The 19655-nt window shown below is 45.3% G+C and overlaps 1 protein-coding gene across 9 annotated transcripts in view; it reads right to left on the reverse strand.

The window, feature by feature from the left end:
- The window catches only part of RBM33 (RNA binding motif protein 33), a 136573-nt gene extending 121369 nt beyond the window's left edge, over nt 1–15204 (reverse strand). For 3 of the 9 annotated variants that reach the window (XM_053260040.1, XM_053260042.1, XM_053260041.1), the window contains exons 1-2: nt 14820–15195; nt 4107–4185 (exon numbers count right to left, since the gene is read on the reverse strand). In XM_053260040.1, the coding sequence (XP_053116015.1) occupies nt 4107–4185; nt 14820–14850 (110 nt within the window). In that variant the 5' untranslated portion in view covers nt 14851–15195. Of the gene's footprint in view, nt 1–4106; nt 4186–14294; nt 14344–14819 lie in introns of those variants that run through there. The other 6 variants (XM_053260047.1, XM_053260038.1, XM_053260043.1 and 3 more) reach the window with 5 other exon arrangements.
- Between the last annotated feature and the right edge of the window lie 4451 nt (nt 15205–19655).

The raw sequence follows: 19655 nt of genomic DNA on the forward strand, positions 1-19655 counted from the left end.
CAGACACACTACAAAGATAGATTAAAAAATGCACAAGTTGTGCAAAGCACACTTCATGGCTGGCTTTCAGGAAACACTCAACATTTTTTGAAAGCATATACTGAAACCAGTTTTTCCACAAAGCACTTCTTCATAGAAAGAAAGTGAGAGTCAATTTCCCCCACATGATAATTTTGGCTGCTGGCAGACTGAAAGACTCCAAGCCCCAGGAGGAAGAGAGTAGAGAGTGCACTATCCAAGCAACTACCATTCCACAACCACCAATGGAAGGCTTCACCAGCAGAAGAGCACTTTGCAGTCTTATTATTTTATTTTATTTTTATTTATTTATTTATTTTATACTGCCCAAAACGTACATCTCTGGGTGGTTCACAACAAAAACAGAAAAGTTAAAACAGATAAATGACAACAAAGAAATTAAAACATTGGTTAAAATAAATGACAGCAAAAAGTTAAAACATTACAACAATTTAAAACCTTAAAATAATATTTTAAAACAATGTTGAAACTATTTAAACGGTATTTAATTAAAAGCCTGGGTGAACAAATGTGTCTTTAGGATCTTTTAAAAATTGACAGAGATGGGGAGGCTCTTATTTCAAAAAGAGTGCATTCCAAACATCAGGGCAGCAACTGAGAAGGCCTGTCCCAGAGTAGCCACCAGACGGGCCGGTGGCAGCTGCAGACAGACCTCTCCTGATGATCTCAATAGGTGGTAGTGTTCATGCCGAAGAAGTTCTCTTAAATACCCAGGGCCCAAGCCGTTTAGGGTTTTATAGGTTATAACCAGCACCTTGTATTTTGCCCGGAAACTTAGCAGCAGCCAGTGTAGCACTTTCAATATAGTAGTATGGTCTCTCTGAGATGACTTGGAGACCAACCTAGCTGCCTCATTCTGAACCAGCTGTAGTTTCCAGACTACATAAAAAAGCAGCCCCACATAGAGTGCATTACAGTAATCCAGTCTGGAGGTTACTGGCATATGTGCCACTGTCCTGAGGTCATTTATATCAAGAAACGGATGCAGCAGCTGGCGTATCAGCCAAAGCTGATAAAAGGCACCTCTGGCCACTGCCTCAATCTGGGAAACCAGAGAGAGGCTCGGATCCAGAAGCACCCCCAGGCTGTGCACCTGTTCCTTCTGGGGAAGTGTGACCCCATCCAGAACAGGCAGATCAAACTCATCTCCCGAGTTTTGGCCCCACACAATAAGTACCTCCGTCTTATCTGGATTCAGTCTCAGTTTGTTATCCCTCATCCAGCCCATCACCATCTCCAGGCAGACATTTAGGGAGGTTATGCCCTCTCCCGATGATGTTGACATGGAGAAATGGATTTGTGTGTCATCAGCATACTGATAGCATACTGCACCAAATCTCCTGATGATCTCTCCCAGCAGTTTCATGTTGATGTTAAACAACATCGGAGACAATACGGAGCCATGGGGGACACCATAACAAAGTCCAGATTTTGAAGAACAGTCTCCAAGGGACACCATCTGGAACCTGCCCGAAAGGTAAGACTGGAACCACTGCAGAGCAGTGCCCCCATTCCCAACCCCCTCAGACACTCCAGAAGGATCCAAAAACCACTGAGATGTGCAAAAGGACCAACAGAGTCACACTTCCTCTGCCAATTTCCAATTGGAGATCATCCATCAGGCCAACCAAGGCAGTCTCCACCCCACAGCCCACCTGAAAGCCAGTCTGCAACAGGTCTAGATAATTGGTTTCCTCCAAGACTGTTTGGAGCTGGGAAGCCACGACCCTCTCAATTACCTTGCCCAACCACAGAAGGTTAGAGACAGGCCTATAATTACCCAACTCTGAGGAATCCAAGGCAGGCTTCTTTAGAAGTCTTAGCTCCTCAGAAATAGATAAAATTGTATCTTAAAATATAAAACCCTTTGAGGACCTGGCCAAAAAAGTGGGATATAAACCTAATCCCACATATTGGTGTTGCTGCACACAAACACGCACAAACCTTAAAATCCAAAAAACAAACGTGGCTTCCAGTGCATACATATGCATGCATCCAGAACCATGCAAGTGACACACATCAATCTACATCTAGTTTTAATTATTCTCCATTCATGAACTGTTTTCTGTATAGGAAATCCATAATGGTCAAAGCTCCCCTCATATTCTCCAAGTGGTAATATGAGCACAAAGTATCCTAGCCAAAAAAATACCATATGTTGCCTATCCTGCTTCTAGCAAAGAATTTTACTTCAACTCTCCCAATACTTTTTCCTGAAAGCAGTTTCCCCAAAATTAAGAAGTGTGTGGCAAATAATGCTTGCTGTTAGGATAAACAGAATAAGCAGCAACTCTACAGAGTCCAACCTGTGGTAGCAGAAAGAGAGAAGTGACCAGCATATGAAAGGTCACCTACAGACTTCTTCAGAGGATGTCACGGTTACTTCAAAGAGAAATAATCTCTTCTAGTTGCAACAGCATGAGCACTCTACGGTTCCTACTCCCTGCTCTCTTCAAAAGATTTATCTCCTCCTTCCTCTCTCCCAAGAGAAGTGAAAGCATTTATACTGTTAGAATGCAGATGATAATTGGAAAATTGTCACTACTGCACCTCAGACAATTTAAACTCCTAGCAATGGGGGGAAATTCAGCTAGGAAACAGAAGTAACAAAATACAAAAGCAGACTTCCATCCAAGTGGTGTTCAGAGTCCAAACACTTGGACAAAAGTGACAGGGCCTAATCCTATGCTCTGCAGAACAGAAAAGAGTCCAAGTAATGGTCATGCCCTTGCAGGTAGGGGGTGAAAGGAGCCCCCACCGTTGCCTCCGTCATCTCCACTGCTACAGGCACAGCATGGCTGCTCGGTCACTTGGGAGGTCAGGTGGAGGGGATGAAGGAGCAGCCCCAGCTTGATTTTAAAGGTAAAATACGGAAAGGCTAATTTTTCCCTTGCTGCTCCCACCCCCACCGCCCACATCTGTAAAGGGGAATCCTTGCCTGAATCCCCTATACCAGTATACCAGTTGAGCCAGCTCATGAGGCAGAGGCTTGGCTCAACTTGCCCTTGGACCTGCACCCTTCAGTTCAGTTTGCAAGTGAGCCTTCAAGTCGACTCAGCTTGATTCTGAGCCAGCTCTCACATCCCTAGAGGTGGCTGCTCCAGCCCTTTCGGGTTTCACCCTAAGGACCTCAATATTTCTACTTTATTCACTCATATTTATATTCCATTTTCTGATCAATCATGGCACTTGAAGCAGGGCACTCCTGAGCCTTCCAGGAGTTATTTCATTTCCTTTTAATGTAAAGGGCACTGCTGCTGCAGCTCCAGCCACAGACTGCACTGCTGCAGCAATGGATGGACTTCAGGCATCTTATTTCTGCTACTGGCATTCACAAGCAAGTGAAAAAAGAATCACAATTTGGACATAAGAAAATCTAAGATGACTGTAGGAGTGAGATGGGTCACTATGGGAGACAGAGTATTCTAAGAACAAGGAGGAAATGGCCTCCTATTTATTATCTGTACCAGCCATGATCCCCACTTGCAAGCCCAGCCCCCAAGCCAATATCCGTTGCTCTGGCCCATCACCTCCCCTCTTACACCATTTTCTATACTGTTTAAGTAACTAGGATGCTATGTAACAAGAACCCCACCATGGTGAGGGACCACCTGAATCTGCCTCTGCAATGTTGATGCATAGGAGAATGGCAGAGGAGTGGAAGGGGTTAGAGGTCAGCAAGCAGAAGCATCATGAACGGCATGCAGCTTCCTGGAAACAGAGTCAATATCATTAAGCTCTACTGCGCATCTTATCAAACGCCGTAGCAAAACAATCTAGTTTTGAAAGCTAAATTTAGTCGGGAAGTTGACTGGAAAAGCAAGACTTCCCTGTCAATACTTTACGCTATGTTCTACATTGCATTAGGCTTGTTCATTTCTTCATACTGTAAGCCCCTCACGGCAGGTTTATATTTCCTCACAACTAAATATGTGACATGCTCACGGCAGGTAGATAACTTAATTAGCCTCTGAAATTGTGCTCACACACAAAAGAAAACAGGATACAAAATGAAGAAAAAATGGCATTCCAACATAAAGCTTTTGAGCACAGAAAAAATGACTTACCTGTCCCAGTCATCATCTCCAGTTCTCCTCCTCCAAGACCTTTCTGCACCAGGCTTATCAAACTGATCAAAGTCATCATCTGTTAACGTAAGACATTTAGTGATTTGTACAAGCATACTCAGAAGAAAATGCACAGATTTTAATACAGCAGGCTTACTTTCTCCTTAGGATTCCCCCCCCTCTTTTACAGTGTCCTTCTTGTGGAAACAGCTTGCAGACATTTTAAAGCTGACTTAAATCATTTGAGCAATGAATACCTAAAGTAGTTGGCCTGTATGTTCTGCAATGATTTAAGAGACAGCACAGTTGGTAGAAAACAAAGTAGAGCAACACACCATCCGCACAGAAAATAAAGTGCTCAAAATGAAGTGGGTTGTATCAAGGAAACATTGATCTTCTAAGCAAGACTAGTTTAAGGCAGGAATCTAAAATGTTAAAGAATTTTTTAAGAATCAAGTGCTATTAATGAGTAGCTGCAGCTCGTTTTCTGTTGCAGCAAAAACAAATATTGTGACAGCATAAACAAGTTTATTTTAGCATAAGCTTTCATTGTCTAGAGCCCACTTCATCATGCATTGATGAAGTGGGCTCTAATCTAAAAGGTGCCACTATATTCTGTTTTTACACAGCATTTTCCAAAAAAAAACCCCTTTTTATCTGCCTGCTGAAAAAGGCATTCCCCACAAATGCAGCAGTTGAAAAGCAAGCCAGTGCTCCCCCCACTACGTGGGAGAATACAGACCTCAAGTGCTCTCCTATACCCACTGGCTACGTGCTGCAGAAAGCCAGCTCAGCTTTGTAGGTGGTCAAGTGTACCTGCAGGCTAACAAAACACAGCAGCTCCAAGCTAGAAGACACCACTCTCACTCCAGATACAAGTTGCCCGATTGGAAAGCAGTAGCAGTTAGACAGGGAGAGATATTAAATCCCTGCATATGACTGCTTCTGTAGCTTCTCCTCACTTATCTTTAGCAGTTCTAGGATACAAGCAGTACACAAAATATAGATACAAGTGGCCCTTGTTATCCACAGTCCTGGCACCAGCGGTTTCACATATCTGCGGTTGGGTCATAGGGACCCAGTTTCTTTATTTGCAGGGAGAAAATCAGGTTATTTCCACCTATCTGCAGTTCTTGAGTGGCTAGAAATTACTTCTGATGTCATTTCCTGCTGCCATTTTATAATGGCAGCTGCTGCTTGTTGGGGGGGGGAGCAGGGGGGGAGCTTGGGTAACCATAGGCGGGGCTAAGAGTAGGCAGGTCCAACCCTGAGACAAGTTAAAAAGAAGTGGAAGAGCAATCACCAGACCATGTTTTCTCCTGTCAGTAAAGTAGTTTACTTCTCAACCAAAATCTCCATCATTCATACCGGCACTTGGCAGCTATATGGTGCTACATTTGCCCCTCAGTTGGCTGCAAGTAAAGCAATCATGGCCTTAGATTGGTTGACTGTAGGCATCTGTGTGGAAAGTGGCAATATCTGTCCCTACCCCCACCCACCCACCCCCACCACCATGCCTCTTCTTTCCCTCAGTAGCTCCATCCCTTCAATCAGCATTGCCTCCATTTTCTCTTCCTCCTTGCAATCTCAGCCCTCTCCTCCCCATGAATGACTTGGCTAAGAAGACAACCTGAAGTGGGGGCAGGGGTAGATTCTTGAGCACCTATTTGTTCTTTCACAGCATTTTCAAGTTTCACACTGCTTGAATACACTACAAGGAATTTGCCCCACCTGCACACACAGTGCTCACTAGTTTCTTGTCTTCTCACAAATACATACATGCATACTTTAAGAAGAAGAAGAAGAAGAAGAAGACGCCTTTTTTCTCACTCTCTCACAATATAAACATTGCTGGGATATGTCTTTAGGCTGCAATCTTATGCACACAACAGTCACTTGGGAGTAAGTTGCCATGAGTTCATTAAGGTTTTACTTGGAAACTGTATAGAATTGGCTGCAATACTATGCAACATTTAGTTTATCAGATTTGAAAATTAAGCCATACAGATCACAGACCTGACCAAAGAATTTATGCTAAAGGGCTCTCCTTACGATACTACTACCACTCACTAAAAAAAGTTGAACACATAATATAACCAAACAGCAAACAAAAAACTGGTATAAGGACTACTATACAGAGAGAGGTGCAGCTACTTGACTGTTCTGGAATTCCCTGGTTTCCAAGCTGTGCCTGTTCAATTGCTCATTAAGAGAAGGCAATAATCTCAGAATTCTTGAAAATTAAGAAAAAGTATTTCTGTATTAAAGACACGCATTTCAGAAATGATACTTTTGAAACTGTCCAATTAGTAATGTCAGCTTTTTGGAAGCTAAACCCGCCCCCCCTTTCCCTCCAGAGAGAAAACAAGAGTAAGAGAAAGATGAAGAAGCTAGCAACAGGCTTTCCTTAAAGTCCCAGAACAAGGGGGAAGAAAGGAGGTGGCTGTTTGTTATGAAAATAACTCTCTAGAGAAGTGTCCACCATATCCCATCCCTTTCCCACCCCATGTTCTAGATCTTTGAATGTTACTAAGATTTGATAGTGAAATTTTCAAAAAGGAAAAAGGAAAAGAGAAAAGCTTGCAGCAAATGCTGGAGAAATTCAATGCCTTATGAGGGCTTGGTTGGGCTCCTACCTTTCCTGAACCCCTTTTACTTGCAGACTAAGTTTCCCCATTTTAAACTACAACCATGTTTCACAAAAGATGGAACACCAGAAGCCACACAAAGCAGAACCAACCCACAGAAGAATGGTACATATGATCCATTGACCCATAATTCCAAATATGTACTCTTGTTTGCAAACAAGTGTCTTGTTAGATCAGATCAAGATCCAAACCAGCTTTCTTTACCAAAATTCCAGCAACCAGCAGGTTCTAGATAGTCCAGCAAACTGCTACAGTTTCAGAGTTCTGGATATGGCCTAAGCAACTCCCAGTTTATTATATCTACTGACTGAAATTACTGTGTTCCATATGTTTTTCTCACCAACAGTGTGCTTAATTGTGTTAGGACTATGGAACTTTGCCTCTAAGTCAAGAAACGTGAACTCTGTTCTTTAAGGAACAAGTTAACCTGAATTACAATTCCTTTATTCAGACTTTAGGCCTCTAGCAAAAGGCAATGGAAATTTGCAAGTAGTCAAAAATAGTAAGTGAGAAACAGTCTCAGTCTCCAGGAATACTGATATTTTACATGACCCTCAGAGACAAAAAGGCAGAGTGAGCTGCAGGCGGAAGAGGAGATTGGCGAAAATCACCCCTCCGCCTTGTGCATGCCAAATTTCCTCCACCATCAACATTAGTCTGTATATCAGTGAATGGATTTGGGTGAGATCTGGGCATTTGGGCCCATAGGAACATAGGAAACTGCCATATACCGAGTCAGACCATTGGTCTATCTAGCTCAGTATTGTCTTCACAGACTGGCAGAGGCTTCTCCAAGGTTGCAGGCAGGAATCTCTCTCAGCCCTCTCTTGGAGAAGCCAGAGAGGGAACTTGAAACCTTCTGCTCTTCCCAGAGCGGCTTCATCCCCTGAGGGAAATACCTTGCAGTGCTCACACATCAAGTCTCCCATTCAGATGCAACCAGGGCAGACCCTGCTTAGCTATGGGGACAAGTCATGCTTGCTACCACAAGACCAGCTCTCCTCTCCTCTCTGACCCTCTGTACAGAAGGTTACATAACTTGATTGAGTCTAAGGCAAATGCTAAATACAGGCCTCTTAACATGCTCCAATGATCCACAACATGATATCAGTATGTAACTTGCTATTAATGACAAATACATTTCATACAACTCTTGGAATACAAACCTAAAGAATCAGATACACAAACCTAATTCCATCAAGCCCCAACAATTACTGGATCCCTCCCAAGAAATATCATCTGTGCTGTCCTGCTCATTAAAAAGTGCTTTCAATAAGGAAGCCCTTACTGTCAGGCAGGAACCTCATAGTCACCAGTAGCTGGGGGTGAGTGTGGGGTAGACTAACATCTAAGAGGCTCCTTCACTATCATCTTCAACTACTGATGATGCCAGCTTCTCAGAGCTCCTCCGGCCTCAGATGCGGCAGTGCTGATGAAACAGCTTCCATCGTTTAGGAAAAACCAGAACTATCATGAGAGCTGGCCTTGTTTATCACACTAGCATGAAGTGTCCCCTTTGCGAAGCAGGGTCTGTCCTGCTTGCATTTGAATGGAAGACTACATGCGAGTACTGCAATATATTCCCCTTAGGGGATGGGGCCACTCTGGGAAGACCACCTGCAGAAGGTTCCAAGTTCCCTCCCTGGTATCTCCACATAGGGCTGAGAGAGACACCTGCCTGCAGCCTTGAAGAAGCTTCCACCAATCTGTGAAGACATTACTGAGCTAGATAGACCAATGGTCTGAATCTGCATAAGGCAGCTTCCTCTATTCCTCCTATTATTATTATTATTATTATTATTATTATTATTATTATTATTATTATTGCATTTCAAAATACAAGAAAAATAAAAAGCTAGAGCAGTGAGCTGCAAAATGTCCACACACACACTTCCATATTGTGACAGCTTTTCATCATAAACTATTTTAGGAGCCTATCTTGGCTGAAAAGCAGCATATACATTTTTTAAAAACATATTCAAAAGCTAAGGCAGCAGGACAGGAAACAATTAAATTTTCTAGGAGCCAGCCCTTCAGAGCTGAAAAAATATATCAGATTACTATAGGTCAGGACTACATTTTAGGTGTAATGCTTTCTCGGTGTGGCAGATGGACTAGAGCAGGGCATGACTTCATACCTTCAACTGTTGTTGGACTACAACTCCCATCATCCCCAGCAGCCAATCAGGGATGAGGGCAATTGTGGTCCATTATCAGCATGGGGGCCAAAATTGTGATATCCTGGGCTAGATAAAATGTATCAGATTCTTGCTCCAAACACTGTTCCTGAACCTTTTTCCTTTCCCTCAGTTTGAAAGAGACCCTTCATGTGATGAGCAGGGACAATTCTTTCATCCCACAGTGAACTGAAAGAGCCATCTCCTTAGATAAGCTCTTTATAGCAGTGCTTCCCAACTAGTGTGCCATGGGGCACTGGCCGACACGCCGTGCTGACTAGCTCTGAGCGAGCACCAAAAGCACTCCCTGCCTTTGGAGCCAGCATGACCCATAATGCACCAGGAAGGATACATTCTTCACAGTGCATAAGCGAGCGAGCCAGCTCCAAAAGTGGGACGTTTAATCTATGCCCGGTCAAAATAAAAAAAATAAAAATTGCCTTCATTCAATGCCGCTGCAAAGTAAGAAGTGTGACTGTATTATCTATTTATTTAACATATTTGTATGCCACTCAAAATGAAAGTCTCTGGACGGTTTACAGAAAAACGATAAAAACAACAAATAAAAAGGTTAGATCACAACAATTTAAAAGGTTAAAACTATTAAAAATCAAACCATTAAAACAGTATCTAATTAAAAGCCTGGGTGAACAAATGTGTCTTGACTGCCTTTTTAAAAGTCATAAGAGATGAGGAGGCTCTGATTTCAGCAGGAAGTGTGTTCCAAAGCCTCGGTGCAGCAATGGAGAAGGCCTGTCCCCGAGTAGCCACCAGACGAGCCAGTGGCAACTGCAGATTAACCCCTCCTGATGATCTCAATGGACAGTGTAATTCATAGACATTATCTTAAATACCCATGGCCCAAGCTGTTTAGGGCTTTATAGGTTATAATCAAGACCTTGTCTTTTGCCCAGAAACTTATCGGCAACCAGTGTAGATCTTTTAAGATAGGAGTGATATGGTCTCTCCGAGATGACCCAGAGACCAACCTGGCTGCCACATTCTGGACCAACTGCAGTTTCCAGACTACATACAAAGACAGCCCCACATAGAGTGCATTGCAATAGTCAAGTCTTGAGGTGACCAGCAGATGTACTACTGTTCTGTCATTATTATTATTCTTGTTTACACAGTCAGACAGGTGTTATTGACTGGTTTGTTTTATCCAGACATCGAGTCCTTCCCAAGGACCTGGGATGGCTGAATTTTATCATCAATACTGTTGGTTATTATAGATATCGTCACAAAATATAGGCTGTTCCCAGTAAAGTTGCTTTTTGTAATTGGCTGATGGTGATTTCTGTGGCCCCTATGGTGTTGAGGTGCTCTTCAAGTTGTTTTGGAATTGCACCTAGGGTGTCAATTACCACTGGGATTATTTTGGTCTTTTTCTGCCACAGCCTTTCCATTTCAATTTGTAGATCTTTACATTTTGTGATTTTTTTCTATTTCTTTTTCTTCTATTCTGCTATCCCCTGGTATTGCTATGTCGATTATTTTAACTTGTTTTTCTTTCTTCTCGACTACAGTTATATCTGGTGTGTTGTGTGGCAGATGTTTGTCTGTTTGTAGTCGGAAGTCCCATAATATTTTTGCATCTTCATTTTCGACCACTTTTTCAATTTTATGGTCCCACCAATTTTTGGCTACAGGTAGCTTGTATTTTTTGCAGATGTTCCAGTGTATCATCCCGGCTACCTTGTCATGCCTTTGTTTGTAGGCAGTCTGTGCAATCTTTTGACAACAGCTGGATAGGTGGTGCACTGTTTCATCTGCTTCTCTACAAAGGCGGCACTTGCTGTTTGTTGTTGACTTTGAGACTTTTGCTCTTATTGCACTTGTTCTTAGTGCCTGTTCTTGTGCAGCCAGTATTAAACCCTCTGTTTCTTTCTTCAAGTTGCCATTCTTAAGCCAATGCCAGGTCTTGGTGATGTCTGATTTTCCACTTATATTGTGCAAATATTGACCATGCAGTGGCTTATTTTTCTGCTATTAATAATAATTATTCTTATTATTATTTTACATTTATATCCTACTCTTCCTCCAAGGAGCCCAGAGCAGTGTACTACATACTTAGATTTCTCCTCACAACAACCCTGTGAAGTAGGTTAGGCTGAGAGAGAAGTGACTGGCCCAGAGTCACCCAGCAAGTCTCATGGCTGAATGGGGATTTGAACTCGGGTCTCCCGGGTCCTAGTCCAGCACTCTAACCGCACCACCAAGCTGGCTCCTCAAGAAACAGATGCAGCTGGCGTATCAGTCAATGCTGATAAAAAGCACCTCTGGCTACTGCCTCAACCTGGGACACCAGCAGTGTTCCCTCTAAGGTGTGTGCACGTGTGCCCACTCACAAGTTTTTTTATGTCCGCTCAATTAATTTTAAATCCTGCTCAGGTTGAATCAGGAAGGCCGCACTCTGAATGTACATGCGCAGACTGCCTTGAGCCTGCTGCCCAAAACAAAACTCATTCTGCACACAGATGAAAAAATTAAGAGGGAACACTGGACACCAGCGAGAGGTTTGTGTCCAAAAGCTCCCCCAGACTGCAAACCTGTTCCTTCTGGGGAAGTGTGACCCCATCCAGAACTGGCAGATCAAAATCATCTCACAACCCCGCACAATAAGTACTTCTGTCTTCTCTGTATCGTGGAGGGGAAGTATGCCCCATTTTGTTTTATTTATTTAAGTGTGCCTCAGGACAAAAATGGTTGTGAAACACTGCCTTGTAGTACAAGACACCTTCTCTTTCTTCCCTGTGTAGGGAGAAGAGACTCTAGATCACTGGAGATGGAAATTCATAAGAGCTGTGGTGGTTTTCCACCTTTCTGCTGTCCTGTTGGACTTTTCTATCTGCCAAATGCATGTACAGTGACCATGTGTGTAAGTACTCAGTAGAGTTCGTAAGCTTGAGTATTACATGTGTTTTTTAATTTTATTTTTTTTACTATTCATATCCTGCTCTTCTTCCAAGGAGCCCATTGAGGTATACATGATTATGTTTATCCTCACAACGAACCTTGTAGGTTAGGCTAAGAGATACATGACTGGCCCAGCGTCACCCAATGAGTTTCATGGCTGAATGGTAATTGGAACTCAGGTCTCCCTGGTCCTAGTCCAACACCCTAACCACTATACCACACTGGCTCTTGAGACTGAGATTTTGCAATCTCAATCACCACACCAATCCGCTAATTTATCTAGGAGGTTCCAATTCCAAAAGATGGAGACAGAAAATTCCACAGTCCCAGGTCTTCCACAGAGCTCAACCATATATGAACATATATCATTATAGAGCAGTTATAACATATATAGTTATAGAGCAGTTTCTCTGTCAGAGAGGTGTTGATTCTAGAACCAATTCCTTTTTTTTTTAATCAACTAACGAGAAAGAATGAGCTGTGGAGGAGACTTGTGTTAAGAGAATGGTCAGAATAGTTGCTATCACTGTTGGCTTCTCCAGGATCTAAGCTCTCTCCCACAGATTCAGAAGTTTGATCAACTGGAATCACTGTTCCCTCTAAGGCGTGTGCACGTGCGCGCACCCACAAGTTTCTGGATGTCTGCTCAGTTCATTTTCTATCCCGCTCAGGTTGAATCAGGAAGGCCCCACTCTGAATGCATGCGCGCGCCCGCACACAGAGTCTTGATACTGCCAGCCAGAACAAAACTCACTCTGCACAGAGATGAAAATAGTTAGGAGAGGCCCCTTACTGGAATATATTTTCCTTAGGCCATTATGAAAATGTGCTAAAAAAATCATTAACATAATTACAAGCATACAACTGTATACTTAACAGAGGGCAGCCTTTTAAATCTAAGATGGCTTCACATTTATTACATTTTTCCCCCACCTTTCTTCCAAGGAGCACAGGGCAACATACATGGCTGCGTCCCCTCCCTTTATCTTCACAAAAAACCTATGAGGTAGTTTAGATGTGCGGCCTTGGACCAGTCACAAATAAGCTGTGTGACAGAGCAAAGGATTGAATCCAAATCTCCTGAGTGCTCGCCCAGCACTCTAGCCACTGCACCATACTGGCTATCCCTCAAACTTCATGTGATGTTAAACTAGTTGCACTACAAATAATTCAGATCAAATCCCCCTGCCATGAATAAGTTCTACTTCCAGCCACGAATAGACTCCAAATAGCATGGTACATTTGGAGCATCTATGTTCACTAAATGAGAACTGCACCATACTGAGAAATCAAAGTTTTCAGAGTTCATATATATTAGAAAGGTTAAGAGGTGAATTCACCCAAATGTTTCCATTCTTAACAGCCTTGCTGACTAACACAAACAAAATTAAATCCATGCAGCTTGTCTGACTGGAGACTTTCAGGACAGGTTTGTAAGCAACTGACTTGCAGAAAAAAGAGCCCATAAAAATAAAGTTCAAAACAAAAAAACAATGTTCTTCATACAGTTCAGGGGGTGTTCCTCTGCCACATTTTGAGTTTCCACTAAATATATTTTTACATATTGTGTCTATAAGTCATTTAAAGCAGGACAAGATTTTTCAGAAATATGGTTTGAGCCTTCAAGAGCCACAAATTCTGCAGCTCTGCGGCCAAGCAACTCAACAGAACTTCTGGGGTCACTTTGCCATCAAATCAATTGTCGACGCTGCTGACAAACTAATAAATTGAAGGGAAATTGAAGGGAAATTATGAAGGTAGTAGTCACTGTTCCTTCTAAGGCATGCGCATGTGCGCTCACAGTTTTTTGGATGTCTGCTCAGTTCATTTTAGATCCCACTCAGGTTGAATCAGGAAGGCCCCATTCTGAATACACGTGCGCACACACTGCCTTGATACTGCTGCCCAGAACAAAACTCATTTTGCACAGAGATGAAAAAAATTAGAGGGACCACTTGTGGTAGTTATAGGAGACAGTAAGACTACACTTCTGAGAGGAGTTTTGAATATTCTTGCATGGCTATATAACTTTACAGTACAGCATCTAAAGAATCATGGATAACAGCAATATCTTACAATATCAGAAATGGCAAGTAGAAAAACCACCCAATCAGAAGAACATAGAGCGGCCAGGCCTGAATCCGTACATCCATTTTAAACCAACACCTTTTGCCAGACTTGCTACTAGACCCCACAGACGGACTCACACTAGTGACATGAGCACTTCCCCCATCCGCAGAATGACAACAAACAAGTGTATCGGGCAATCAATCAGTCTCCCTAGGCCAGAACCTCCGTTAGATACACCAGAGCACACCGGGGGCATCTCTCATGCGCCCCGACCTCTAGAAGCCCGGACATAATCCGTCCTCAAATCAACATAAAGGCTGCCAAGGCCGGCGGCATCTGATGTGTCCCTTTCGCCCCACACCTCGTCTACGTACATCACACACATACACACCACTCTAACCCCACGACTGCCAGTTCCTCCGGGACTCCCGAGCCTCGAGCGGTCCTTTTCCCCTATATATGCGATCGATACAGCCGTCAGTCTCCCCCCACCCGCCCGGGCGCCCGCGAAGCACGCCAAGCGATGCCCCGGGGCGGCCCCCGAGCAGTGAAGGGCCGCCCCTCCTAGACCTTGTGGAAGCCGAACCCCCTGGCTCCCAGCTCGCCTCGAGCAGCCGGCTTCCCCGGCCCCGAGAGCCCCCGCCGCCCACACCCGCTTCCACGGGAGTCCGCCCCCAGGGAGGCAGGGCGGCCCGCTGCCGTCTCCAGGACGGGACCGAGAGGCGCGCGGATCTCTCCTGGATGCTGCGCGCCCCTGCACACCCCCAGCCCGCTGGCAGGCACGCAGGCCGCCGCCATTTTATTCCCCTGGGCCGCCGCCACCCGCCCACTCCGGGCCCTCTGCCTTTTCTCCTCGCCAGCCGCGCCCCGCTTCCCCTCGGGGGCCCAGGGACGCGTACCTGCGCCTTCCCCTCCCAAGGCGGCTGCCATGGCGCCTGGTCCGGAGAGGTCGCGGCGTAGAGCACCCGCGGCGCCCCTCCTGCCAGACAGCGCGAAGCCGTGGGTGCTTGTCGTCGTCGTCGGTACGTGGCCAGCCGCCGCCGAGCCCGAAACTAGCACAACATGGCGGCCGACGGCTGCGAGAAGAAGCGGGGGAGACGAAGGAAGAAGCGGGGGGGGGAGCGAGGAAGGACACGACTGGCACCGCGTTGCAGTGTGGGATACTGGAGGATCAGCTCCCCTCTCCCCCCCGCAGGTGGTAGACTCGGCGGGTTGGTTGCCAATGCGAAGCCGAGACGAGGCCTCCTCGCACGCGCCTGCGCAGAACTGGACGTGGGGGCGAAAACGGCGAGAGGGAGCTGGGCGGTGACGCGACGGGCTCTTGGAGCGTGCGCCCAGCGAAAGAAAACAAGAGCGTCGCTTGCTCTATCGTTCTTACAGACAAAAGCAGGGTTGCAATGCGCAGGCGCCCAGGGGAAGGGGCGGAGACTGGAGCCGGGCGATTGAAATCTCAAAGGCAAAAGGATATGATGCATGCGCAGAACGCATTCGCTCTAGGTTTTCCCGGCAGGACAGATAGAAGCTAATCCAAATTAATCTTTGCTGCTGCGTTCCCTAGGGCCGTAAGAAGGCTGAATGTTCGGCATAGCAACCTCCAAATGCTTGTTACCCGCTCCCCAGGGTCAGTGGATCAGCGCCCCCCTGCTACAGGAAGGAATAATTAATAACCAGCAGCCCCGGGGTGCTAGTTTTGGGAATGTCCTGACTCCTGGGCAGGACTGGAAGTTGGAAATCCACTGACGCTTGCCTAACCGGCATGCAGGCATTTGTCACGTCCGCTCCCCGCTTCATTGGCCTCCCTTTCCAGTTTAGCAGGCTCTGGCTGGGGCTGCTGTAGCTAAATAAAGGCTTACTCTCTCTTGCAACACTGGAGAAAATGATGAGTAACTTCTAATCAGCAGCATCAAATTACCATCCGCACAACTGTCTAGATGGTTTATTCCGTCCTTCAGCTGAACTCACAAAGCAGCTTAACACCGGGTCACACCATCCAGCCCAGCCTTAACAGGCAGTGAGTGCACTCGACCTCAAGCCCTGCCAAGACTTCTAGTCGTGCTGCTACCCAAGATCTTTTAAACTCAGATGGTGGGGACTGAAATTGGGACTTTGCGCGCAGCAATGAGCTGTATCCCCTCCCTGTAGAAAAGGAGGCTCCGTCGCACACCAGTTGACCCAGTTCCGACGACCGCTTGGCTGCTCCCATGTTGCCGCCGCCCCCTAGCGGGCATAGGGGAGCTCCTCCAAAGTGCAGACTTGCCGTCGGTGCATCAGTAATACCAGTATATGTGATGACGCAGACCTAGGCTTATATCTGAGACTATGGTTAGAAAAAGAATCCAGGCACACCAAAGTATCCCTCGGGTTAGAAAAACTCACTAGCTTTACCCAGCTAACATAAGGGTATCAAATGTGCTGTAACATATGAAACCATCTTTTTGGAGTCAGACCAGTGGTCCATCTTCTAGCCTTTCCCTGCAATGCCACCTGAGATTCTTTAACCTGGGCATGCTGGGGAGTAAAACAGGGGTCTTCAACATGCAAAACATGTGCTCAGCCCTACTAAAGACCCATAGTGATGGTTGTACTATATTTATTTATGTATGCATTACACTTCTGTACTGTCCACAGCAGAGTCACCTTAAGTGCTGCAGCGAGAAAATGCTTGACTTCACAAGCAGAAGGTAGCCAGTTCGAATCCCCGCTGGTACTATATCAGGCAGCAGCAATATAGGAAGATGCTGAAATCATCTCATACTGCGTGGGAGGAAGCAATGGTAAACCCCTCCTGTATTCTACCAAAGAAAACCACAGGGCTCTGTGGGCGCCAGGAGTCAAAATTGATTTGATGGCACACTTTACTGCCCAAAACAAGTGTCTCAGGGTGGTTTACAGAAAAATAAAACCACTGTTAAAACCAAGCAGTTAAAGTGTGTGTGTGTGTGTGTGTGTGTATGACACACACAACAGTAAAACCAAATGTTTGTAGAGACATCCACATCCTTACAGAATGTATATAGAGGATGTGAGTTTACAGAGGACCACTATGTTGGGGACAGAGTTCCAGTGCATTGACCTTTTGCACTGACTATCCCGATGACCACTAGAGGCACTGGGAGTGGAGATAGGGCGACCCTTTCCCTAGCTGTTCCTAGCTGTCTCTACTCTATGACTCCTCCTCAGGCATTTCCTGTTGAGAGAGTCAGATTCCCTTCCTTTCCTCTTAGAGAGCAGGTGGAAATATATGTGTGTGTATTTATATTTCCCTACCTATTCATTATGCCGTTCTTTAGATTAAGGATTAGGTCTTTCCTATCCTATGTGTACTTCACCAATAAATACTTAGCATTTAGTTCTACAAGAATCTCCATGTGACTTCTATAAATAGCTGCAACAACTAAACTGCGTTTTACTCTCTAACTGGAGTGGGTAGCTTCTTTAGTGCTCTGTTAATTAATCACAAAACCCATCATGGGTAGATTCACCCTCCAACATGCTGGAGGCTTGCAGGTGGGATGCAGAGCTGAGCAAAGGACAGCTTTCACCCCCAGCTGCCCCGTTTGGCAATGAAACATTACACTTGCCTCTTCTTCAGTCAAAATCAAATAATACCTGTATTAGGGCCATCCCAAAAGACACAACCTCTGAAGCAAGTTTTCAGGTTCCCCAGAACTCTACAAGGTGGATGTAAAGCAAGGGAAACCATGTGTGTGTGTGTGGAGTGGGCATTGGTGAAATAATCCCAAAAATCTTCCGTTTATAAAAGTGTAAAAGAATATTTTATTTTATTTACATATCAACTTTGTACACCACCCCAAACTTTCATCTCTGGGCAGTTTACAGTGACATAAAGCAGATTAAAACACAGAAAATAAAAACCTTAAAACAATTTAAAACAAAATTTAAAACAATCTAGAAGTTAAGCAGACTTGTGTTCATCAGCCTCTCTAGAAGCCCTATTCCTACGTTCTGTCCGACGCTTGTACCATGAATGTACAGTGTGCACTAACACAGCTACAGATCTGCACACAGGTTGAGTTATTCACACATTATGCTGAACACAGGTGCAGCAGTACATTTCCTGTCTGTGCTTTGCATTTGAGGGGTATGTCCCCAGGTTCTCCTTTTAAATGAGCACAGGTCCAGTCATTCACACAAGAACATGAACACTCGTGCAACCTAATGTCTGGATGGGGCTAGTGTCTTTTGGTCCTCGAAAAGGTGTTACTGCATTGTGCCTTTTGGATTTTTCCTTATGGACCAACATGTCTACCTACAGTTCCTCTTCACTGGGACCTTTGTGTGACAGAACCGCTAACTTCTTATAGCGCCTCAAGATAATCACTTGCAAAGAAAGCCATATTCACTCAGCGAGCTGAGCAGGCGGTGCCACACCCTGGAAATAAGTAGCCAGTTCTGACTGATGACGTAGCTCCATAAAGCTGCTTGCTGCTTCTGGGAGACTTGGTATCCATGCTTTCTCTTGTAGCAGTTGGGGGTTCTTTACATCCCCCTCCTTGTTTTTAAAACGATCTCAGATGCAGGAGATTGCTGCATCATTTTGCAGGTGTGCATTGTGGCCATGGATTCTGTGGTGGCTGGCAGAGGGAGCTCACCTCCATGGGCTTGTACTGTATTCAGACCAGCTGCCTCCTGGGTTCTTATGATTATCTCGCCAAGCCATCAGCTTTATTTATCAGCCACTCTCCACATTAAGCTTCGACACCTTGTTTTTAATTAATTTGTGCCTTCCCACAAACAAACGAAGTAACCCATCCCCTCCTCGGTACAAGAGGGCCAAGAGCGATGCCTCGTCCAATATAGACACCATTTTTTGAAGTGCTTTCTTGAATAACCAATTATTGACTTCATTGTACTAGGATTTAATTAAGCGATAAGGCCAATCATAGTGGGGTTTTTTATCTCTCAGATAAGGATTTGTCAGGCTTACCCCAGGAGGTCTTTATCGGAAAGATAAGGAAGGTACATAGGTGCCTCCTTGTTAGTTTAAATCCTTTAATTAAAAACACCTTTTTTAAAAAAAAGTTCTAGGTTGTTATTGGCTTTGCCTCCGCTCTTGAGAGATGCAAAGCAAGTAAGGTGATACTTTCTACTGGACCCACATCTGTCGTTGGAAGAGACTGCAAGGAATTTTGTGTGATTCCCAGAGTATATCTGTGTGATTCTCCTAGGCATAGGCATAGCGTCCTTTGGACAAGGTGGGGGGCAAATGTCCCTGGGCCCACAAGCTGAGGCCTTCCGACTCCTGGAGGGCCTCCCAGTGATCGGGGGGGGGGGGCTGTCCCGCTGCCACTGCTACCTCGCCACCACTGCCGCCACTTGCCATCCCACCTTGCCGATATATCTCATCCTCACTACCGGGGGTGGGGGTGAGCCAAGTGGAGCAGGCCACCCCCTGTGGTGGCTGCAGCAGCAGGCGCTGCTGTTGGTGGGCCTCTCCTGCATGCCTGCACAGTTTGAGTATGGGCGTTGCATGCCCGTGGACCTTGCATAATCAAACTGCGCAGGCAGGAGCGGCCTACTAGCTGCAGCACCTGCTGCTGCCATGGGGGCGTGGCCTGTTCTGCTTGGCTCACTCCCCACCCCCAGCCCTGAAGATGAGAAATATCAGTGGGGTGGCCTACGGGGTGCCCCCATCTTGTCTTCCATGCTGTCCAACATCTGCATGAAACTGCTGGGAGAGGTCATCTGGAGCAGGGATTCTCAACATTGGGTCC

Source organism: Hemicordylus capensis, chromosome 6, assembly GCF_027244095.1.
Source record: "Hemicordylus capensis ecotype Gifberg chromosome 6, rHemCap1.1.pri, whole genome shotgun sequence".
NCBI lineage: Eukaryota > Metazoa > Chordata > Lepidosauria > Squamata > Cordylidae > Hemicordylus > Hemicordylus capensis.